General features: G+C 38.7%; 1 protein-coding gene across 4 annotated transcripts in view; it reads left to right on the top strand.

Annotated features, from left to right (window-relative positions):
- Positions 1 to 587: 587 nt before the first annotated feature.
- Positions 588 to 9,676, top strand: part of PRKAA2 (protein kinase AMP-activated catalytic subunit alpha 2) — a 64,711-nt gene continuing 55,622 nt past the window's right edge. For 3 of the 4 annotated variants that reach the window (XM_027108397.1, XM_027108398.1, XM_027108399.1), the window contains exon 1: positions 612 to 761. In XM_027108397.1, coding sequence (XP_026964198.1) covers positions 668 to 761 — 94 coding nt within the window. In that variant the 5' untranslated portion in view covers positions 612 to 667. Of the gene's footprint in view, positions 762 to 9,676 lie in introns of all 4 variants that reach the window. The other variant, XM_027108395.1, reaches the window with a different exon arrangement.

The following is a 9,676-nucleotide window of genomic DNA, read 5'->3' as shown; positions in this document are numbered from 1 at the left end:
AGAATCGGGTTCTCTATTGCGCCGTGACCTGTATCAAAACACTCAGCCCGTGACTCAAGAAACTTCCTTGTGGCTCTCCTCCGACTGACCTTCGATCAATGCCCTTCCCCACCGTCTCCAGCCCCACTTCCCTTGCACCCACACGCTGCTTTTCACGTCCCTCTCTCCTCACACTTCAGGCCTGTTTCTTCTCCAGATTCAACTTCCATCTCTACATTCCCTAAGATTCGGCCCAAATCTCACCCTCTCTTTTCCACTCCCTCCGGTTCTCCTGCTTACGGGCCCCCAACCCGGCTCCCGCCCTTGGGCCCCTCCCCCAGGTAGCTGGGCGCCTTCCTGCCCCCACCCCTCCCGCGCACACCTGTCTGCCTCCGACCCTCCCCGCACGGAGCTCGGGCCCGCCCTCCACTCCTCCCGCAGCGCTCGGCCTCCCGCGCCCACCCCGGCCGCCCGCCCCGGGGTCTGGGCGCGCACACGGCCCCCGCCCCGCCCACCTGCTCTTGGGGGCCACCCCCGCCCCCGCCCCCGCCTCGCCTGGTCCCCGGCGTCTTGGGCCCCCGCCCCCCCGCGGGCCCGCTGAACTGTGGGTAGGCGGCGGCGGCAGCACAGGAGAGCTCGCGGCGGCGGCGGCTGCGGCGGCGGCGGCGCGAGGTTGCGCGCCCCGAACATGGCTGAGAAGCAGAAGCACGACGGGCGGGTGAAGATCGGACACTACGTGCTGGGGGACACGCTGGGCGTCGGCACCTTCGGCAAAGTGAAGAGTTGAGTACGCGCCGAGGCCGCCGCGCCGAGCTGCCAACCTCGCGGGAGGCCAAGCCCCGGAGCCCCGGAGCCCCGGAGCCCGGGAGCCCCGGGCCGCGGGCGGGCGGCTGGCGGCGGGTGGCGGGGCCTGGCGGCAGGTGGAGTGGCCCCGCCCGGGCCGCGCGGAGCCTGGGGACCCCGGGAGGGCAGCGTGCAGCGCCTCGCCCCGCGGCAGCTGTGGGCGCCGGGCGAGGGGGCGCGGGCTGGGGCGCGGGCGTCGCGGGGTCCAGGGCCGGCGCCCACCGCGCTTCTCCCGGCCGACCTCAGTGCCTTCCTCTGTGAAGCCGGGAGACTGTGCTGTAGGGCGAGGTGCCTTCCAGCTGGGAGGCTGTACGGATAGGACTGGGGAATGACCCACGTTCCTGATGGTGGAGTTTCCATTTCGTGCCAGGTGCCCAGTTAGGTGCTTCACGTGTGATCTCCTTTAATCCTTATAGCAGGTGCAGGTGTTATCTTCACCTTAAACGTGAGAAAACGGGGACCCCTGGGGTATAGGAACGTGCTCAAGGTCACACTGAAATTGGCAGAACCGTGATGAAGGTCTAAAATGTCCTCTAATTTTGGCCAGGCTGGGCGGTTCCTGACATTCCGATTCTTTCGTGCTCTCAGACTCTGGTTTGGGTGGGGATGACAGTTTAGGGGATGCTCCCGGGGCAAGAGCGGGGTGGGTCTTTCTGATGCCTGTGTGAAACGCTGGAATGCAGCTGGCTTGGGTCAGGGCTTAATCAGAACTGGGAGGTCTGAAGGTTGCTTGGTGTTTGTAAAATGGTTCTAGGAAGGCTTCTGGGATGGGGAGGACGGTGATGGGGATCTTGGAGTATGTAGGGCTGAGGCCAGAACTGCTAAGACATGCTCTGCTGAGGTCTGTATTCTTGGTGATGGGATCCCATTTTGGGTGTAGTAAAACAGGCTGGTTTTGAAATTTCTTTACTTCTTACTAGTTAAGTATTGAACTTTCCTGTTTTTCTTGTTAATAAGGGTCACGTGGGATTTAATTAATTTGTCCTCTCTCCAGAACTAGAACGAGAAGTATTAAAAATACTTCTCTTTTGATTGTTGCAAATCCAATATTATAAGTAAAATGTTTGCTTTTTTTTTTTTTTCTTTTTGCAGGGGAAATATTAGGTAGGCACTTTGGAGATTTTACTGAGGCCTCTATTTCCTTAAAAAATCATATTTTAACCTTAAATCAAGGCTGTTAAATGGATAGAAGAGACTCGTTCATTCCTGTGGCAAGGATCGGCTCTTACTTACTTCCACGTGTCTGATACCCTATCGTTTGTTCAGAAAACACTTACTGAGTGCCTACAATGTGCCAGGCATTGTTCTAGGTAATGGGGATACCCTAGGAACAAAATCAGATTAAAATCTCTCCTTTTGTGAAGCTTCTCTTCTAGTAGGGGAAGACAAACAATAATTGCAATATGTATATAAAATATTCAATATACAGTATTTTTAGTGCTATTGAGAAAAATGAATCGAGAAGGGAGGATAGGGAGTTTAGTGAGGTTAGCAATTTTCAATAAGGTTGTCAGGCAAGGCCTCACAGACAGGGTGGTATTTGTGTAAAGACCTCAAGTTGGTAAAATTCTTTGAAGTCCCGTGAGGGCTGTGAAGTCCTGGCTTAGGTTTGAAAGACATCATAAAGTGGACAGTTAGGAGAATATATTTAGAATGAATATAGGAGGATCCAGGAATTGGATTAATGCCTGTGCCATTACTAAGGACTATTGTGTTTTGACGTTATACCCTCAAACCTTTGCCATCTAGACATGTACACTCTCCAGGTTATATAACGTACCCTATGCCCTTTGAAATTGTGTTAAAATTTTGTCCTTTTAAATTCTGTAATCTGAATGTTGGCTAAAACACCCATCAGATCAATCGGTCCATTGTCATAGGACAACTTAAATATCTTTTGTATATATTCTTGAGCTGCTTCTAGGCACTTCTTAAAATATAAACCAACAGAAGGTACTTTGATTTATGAGAAATCCTTTTCTTGGAGGACCCCTTCCCAGTGAGCAACCAACTGGAGGGGTGTTCCTAACACTATATTAGCACTTCTCCGAAGTTAGTCTGTGGTTTCCCATCCAAGGTTAGAATTAGTACAATTGCTTAATAAAAATTATATAAGTTGCTGCAGTCTAAAGTTATTCATTTACAGTTGACCCTGGAAAAACACGAGTTTGAACTGCACAGGTGTACTCCTATAGCAGACTTTTTTCACTAAAGACATACTACATACAGTGTTATACAGTCCCAGGCTGGTTGACTCCTAGAATGCGGAATCATGGATACTGCAGGCTGACTGTAAAGTTAAATACAGGTTTTCAACTGCTTGGGGTTCAGTGCCCCTAACTCCAGTGTTGTTCAGGGTCACTTGTAATTCTTTAAGGGACTAGAAACAAAAGCACATGCATTTTAAACACAGCTTTATTCAGGTGTATTTTACATATCATAAAATTCACCCATTCCAAGTGTACAATTCAGTGATTTTCAGTAACTACCGCATGGTACAGCCATCATCATAAATCGATTTTAGAACATTTTCATCACCGCAGTAAGATTCCTCTTGCCCACTTATAGTTAACCCTAAGCCCTAGGAAACTGCTAATCTGTTTTCTGTCTGGATAAATCTGCTTTCTTTGGACATTTCTTATAAATGAGATCATTCAACATGGAGTCTCTCATGTCTGACTTCTTTAACAATGCCTTTGAGTTTCATGCATGACATGGCATGTGTCAGTAGTTTGTTCCTTTTTATTGCTAAATAATATTCCGTTGCATGAGTATGCCGCATTCTGCCTCTGCAGTCACCCGTTGGTGGCCATTGTTTTCCATTTGGGGCTATTACAAATAATGCCACCACAAACGTTCACATGCAAATGTTTGTGTGGACATATGTTCTTGGACACATTGGGTAGATAGACCTAAGAGCAGAATTGTTGGGTCATATCATGGTTTTATTTTTAGCTTTGGGGGAAACTGCAGACTTTTCCAAAGTGGTTGTACCATTTTACAATCCCACCAACAATGTATGAGGGTTCTTATTTCTCCAAATCCTAAGATTTGTTTATTGTCTTATTATAGCTGTTCTAGGAGGAGTGAAATGGTATCTCCTTGGGTGAAATGTCTGTTCATATATTTAGTTCATTTGTTGAGTTGTTTGTTGTAAGTTGAGTTTATAAGAATCTTTTTTTATAAATTCTGGATACAAGTCCCTTACTGCAAATATTTTCTCCAGGTCAGTTGTTTGACTTTTCATTTTCTTAATGGTGTCTTTTAAAGTATAAATGTTTTGAATTTTTATGAGGTCCAGTTTATTGACTTTTTTCCTTCTATGGACGATGCTTTTGGTGTTATATTTAAGAAATCTTTGCTTTGGGTTTCAAGGATTTGCTCGTATTTTTTTTTTTAAATAAATGTTTTATTAGCTCTTACATTTACGTCTATGACCCATTTTGAGTTAAAATTTGAATATGGTGTAAGATGAGGTTCTAAGGCCAACGTTTTGAATATGGATATCCAATTGTCCCAGCACCGTTTGTTGGAAATACGTGCATTTTTATTTGGTATAGAGTTAGACTTTGTAAATTTAATTTATACTAAAAAACTTAGTCGTAAGTGATTTAGTTTTATATGGCTATAAAAACATGGAAATGGAGGAGTGATGAATATTTTATGTGCCTTCTCTCTTAACTGTTGTTATTTACAGATATTGAAAGTTTAACTTCAGTTGTTGATGTATCAATTTACAGAGCAAAGTTGGGTACAGTAAACAAAAATGGAAATAACTAGTTTTCATTTAATTGTACTGGTTTCAAGCTATTTTTAAAAAGCATATGGAAATCCTTCTATTTGTTGATAAATAATTGAAGCCTTATTTAAAATATTTTAAACTGATTTTTCTCTATTGTTCTAGTGTAAGAGTACAAGGGGAGTGCTTGTGGAAACAGATTATGTGGGTTGACAGGGTTTAGAAGTAATGCTTTTTATCTACTTAATTTTTTTTCTGTATATTGATTGTTTTGGTTCTTACTCTTTCCAGGGTAAGGTAGAACTTCTGTTTAAGAGCTCTTGTAATTAGACTTGCTCGGTTCTTATCTAAATAATGAACGTGATAGAAATTCTAGAATAGATCTGGTGTTTGTGTTATACACTGGTTGGAGAAAAAAAATGTTTTTCATATAATGGTAATTATTTGTTTAAAAAGAAGCCTGTATTTTTGAGGTGAGGACTGATAGATTTGGTTTATGAAATAATTACTCTTCATTGGAATTGTACAACATAGGATCCTTTGTAGTCAAAGTAGCCTTTTCTAGTCAACAAGGTCTCATCAAGGCATTACTTTTTCTGTTTTTCAGATAGTTATGTGCATGGCTCACAGGATTGGCTTTCAAGAAATTAAGTAAATATTTTATTAATACCCCACTTATTTTTTAGATAACAGGAAAGATAAGCAAATGGAAAAATTTTTATTAATTTCTTTAAACAAGTAGTGTTACTTTTTTGAAATGTAAGTAGCAAGTCCTAAATGGTAAATTAGATTTTGGACAACTACCTGGTCAGTTGGTGGGCCTCAGAGTTACACCTATGGTATTTGGGGCCCACACTGGCATTGTTTTTGACTCTCATGTAGTATCGAGGCCCTAAACACTCTCTGGGCTTTGTTTTCTTCTTCTCCTAAAGCACGGCACTAGAACGTGAAATTTGTGAGGTCTTTTACAACTTATTTTTTAAAGATTTAATTTCAAAAAATGGGAACGTTTAATTGTTTCCTCTGGCTTAATGGAAATTTGAATTACCGAAGACCAGAGCTGAAATAAAGATGTAATATAAAGCAAAAGAAAAGGGAAACACATTTGTAACACTTTAGTGATAAAAGCTACAACTTGAATCAGTTCTTACTATGTTTACTATATATGCAATTGATTTTTATTTATTCCCCAGAGTAATCCTGCATTTGATATTATCTCCATTTTACTAATTGTAGATATTGAGAATCAGCTACTTTAAGTAATTTGCCCAAGGTCATGGTGCTAGTAAGTGGCAGAAATGGCAAATTCAGGGTTCTCTGATGCAAGTCTGTGGTATATGGAATGGAAAGTAAAAATGCATAGTGTGATATCTTGTGAGTTTCAAACCTACAAGGATATAAGTTTTACATGTCCATAGATATTTATCAAGGATTAAGAAAATAAGATTTAAATGTATTTATTTTAATCCAAATTTACAGCCAATAACAGTTTTTTTGAAACTCCATATGGATGGTTAAAAATTATATTTTCATATAAATTTTACTCTGGTGCCTTAATCCATTCCATTTTTTACATGATAAATTTACTGAATTCTGACAGTTTTCACCCAAATTTTAAAAAATACCAGATATTTCAGGGTTCCTCCCCATTATGAAAATAACCTTGACTAAAGATTACCAGTAACCTTTAGTAAACAGACTAAAGAGAATTTGTAAAAAAATAACTTGATGTCCTAGGAAGAAAGAACATTGGTTTAGGAAGGCATTAACTGGGGATTTTTAATTCCATACCACAGCCAGTTATATGAATTTAGGAAAACCATTAAACTTCTCTGAGCCTGTTTCCTCCTTTGTAAAATGGCCATAACAACACTTGGCCTACCTGCTTTCTAGAATTTTTTTGAGGATTAAATGAGTTGAGGCACTAAAATGGCTTTAAAAAATAAATTGCCGTACAAATAGATGGCACTGTTGTGGAGATGACTAGATACACGGCCATTGTGAGTGAATCCTGCACCCTGTGTGAGGCGTTAATAAGTGTTTGCTGATTGCAATTCTGATTGCAACATTGAGACAGAGCTTTTATAATCTGCCCCTATTTTTTGGTTGCCTGCATTGGAAAGTTCCCAATGACTAATTCATTTGTACTATATGATAATTATTAATGTTTATATTAAAAATGCAGTATCATTTTTGGTTAAGCCATGAAATTTGTTTTTTCACAAATATGGAAAATGAATAAAATAAAAATGAAGTGGAAATAACTGAATGTTCATGTAAGTTGCTAGCTGAACTGATTTTACTTTTGAAAATATGCAAATTCTAAACAACTGTTAAACAATACTTCCAAATAAGGAAGCTATATATTTTCTGAAATACTAGAACATTAGTGTTGGAATGAAGATCAATTCATTGTATCTCTCAATTAAGTGAACAGTGTGCTATTTAGGGTTTTGTTTTTTGCTTTTGCTGATCTATATATTGTTTTTTATGATTTCAACATAGGTAATTTTGTCCTTAGTGCTGCATGGATTTTGTTCATTTTGTGTAATCCATTGACTCTCAAAAGATATTTTCCATAGGAAACAATGTTATAAATGATGGATAGATTTCAGGTGAAGTCCACAAAGGCAACATGGTATATAGTATAGAGAACACTGGATTTTAGAAGGCCTGGTGTGGAAGTTTGCTGTTATATAAGCCAGCTATGCGGCCTTAAGCCAAAGTCACTTGATCTCTGAAAAAGGGAATAAGACTGTATGTTCTTTTATACTGTTGAGAGTAGTACAGGAGAAAATGTAGGTGAAAAGATACAAGTACTTAACTTTTAAGTACTTTATATATACTTGGGTCCTATTATGTACTTAAACCTGTAATTTGCTGAACTCTGAGAATAATCTGTGATCTGGTTCTGAGACCAGAATTTATTTGATGATGATGAGGAAGAGTTTACTATCTCCTGTTTTATTTTTCCCTGGTCTTCTTTCCTACTTCATTTGAATATGTTCATTAATCTAATTCTCTAGACACTGCTCACTTATCACCATCTTCTGTACACCATGCGTATGCATGCAATGCATATATGCAAACATGTAACAGATGTATATTCCAGGTCTCATGGTAGTGATCGTAGAACTCTTGGAAGAAGGAGGCAAAGCTGGAACAGGGAGGAGGATGTGAGCAGCAGTTGGCAGTTTTTACGTGTGGCTTGTTGTCAAGGTTCTACTTACAGTAGAACCAAAATAATACATGCAGTTCATTTTTTGTAGAACTATGGAAAATGCAGACTCTGAACTAAAAATGCCTTTCTACAAACTTTCTCCTAACATATTTATGTAAATTAGAAAGGATTTTTGTAATTGATCATATACTGAGGAAATTACTTCAGTTCTGTGGCCTCTCTCCCTTTCCCATGCTGACACAGCACTGCTTTATCTAGGTTTTTTTTATTTTTTGTTTTGTTTGTTTGTTTGTTTTTTGTAAGAACATGCAAAAATATTCACTTACCTCGTGGTCCATGTTAGCCTTCCTTAAAGCATTTTGTACTGTTTTGTAATGATAACACTGCCCCATTTATTCTGAGATTCCTGTGGTTTCCTTGATAGAGAAAATATTTTATAGAGAAAGCAGTTAATTTTTTGAAGCCAGGTAGGTAATTTAATTGGATCTAACAGAAGATCTAATCTCAAATCCTTTAAGAGATAATGAGAAAGTGGGGGCACAAGACCCCTAAAATACTGAATGGATTATGAAAGTGAGAGCCAGTCTCCCTAGTATATTTATTAGATGCAAATATAAGAGCAAACACTTTGAATCAAGTTGAATAGATTTTTATCTCTTATTTAAACCATTGAAATGCATGTGCAAAGTAATGTGTTTATTTTGAAAGGTGGTGAACCATTTTATTTTTAGTTTGGTGTTATTAAGGAAAGAATTTGAGGCAGCTCTTATCTCTGCTAATAATAGAAACCTTCACCCCTTCAAGGGAACAGTATTCTTGCTTAAGTGGTGTCTTATGGTTAACAGTGTTTGCCTCTGATAAATTTTACTGTATTTCTTTTGGTGGTGCTTTAGTTTTTAAAGTGTTAATAATTCTTTTTTTAATTTGCCCTTAGTTTTTTTAAACAGCCTTTTATATAATCATCAAATCTTGCTGTAATGTCTCTTATCCTGAATGTTTATGTATCAATTTATTAAAATACTTTTTTTAGCATCTTTTTTCTTCATAGTATTTTGTACATTTTACACGCTATTAAAAACATAATGAGCAGTATGTTCTCATTTAACATCTCTCAATTTCTAAATTATAAATTAATTATAAGTTATCTAGCTATCATAATTGAAAATAATGGAATTAAAATTTTAAATATACCATAAATTTTTCTAAATTCTTACTTTACTTGATAAATACCATAAGTATTAGTTATTTAATTTTTGTTTTTAATGTGTTGGAGCATAACTTGGTACCATATGTATTCCATAATTGACTTCAGTTCTTCCAGATTTAGTTAATGAAATAATAGACCGAATATATATTAAGCATCTACCATGTTTAGTCATACTGGATTTTAAGCAAACTATTTTTACCAGTGTTAAAAATGTGGCAATGATACTACAACAAATGATTTACTAATTTAAAATAAAGAGGAAAATATTCATCACAGAATTTACTTAAACGATTCTTCTCTCACATTTGAATTCTAAGTCAAATATGATATGATGAATCCACCTTTTACTCAGATTTATACCAGGCCCTCTTAGTGCTCTACTAATTCACAGTTGGATAGTGTAACAGTTATACTATATGCTGTAAATTTGCTTTTAGTAAGAAATTTGACTTTGTGTCTTATGGTAGCTTTTCGGATAAGATAAAGAAATGTGCTCTGAATGTCTTATTGCTGATGAACAACTATTCCCAAAGAATTTAGGAGTCATTCTAAAGGGAAATCTTTGTCGTTTATTCTATTTAACAGGTATAGTAAGATTTCCTATTTGGGGTAGTACAAAGCTAGATGAGATAATTAATAGACAAAGAATCAGAATTTAAATTTGTATCGACTGCTTGAATTGCTAGGTAGAATTTAATAGGGATAAGTGTCAAATCTAGCACTTGGT

Source organism: Aethalodelphis obliquidens, unplaced genomic scaffold (assembly GCF_003676395.1).
Source record: "Aethalodelphis obliquidens isolate GAN/ISIS:26980383/991018 unplaced genomic scaffold, ASM367639v1 scaffold9, whole genome shotgun sequence".
NCBI lineage: Eukaryota > Metazoa > Chordata > Mammalia > Artiodactyla > Delphinidae > Aethalodelphis > Aethalodelphis obliquidens.
Note: the sequence above shows the minus strand (reverse complement) of the source record. Positions and strands in the feature narration are given on the sequence as shown.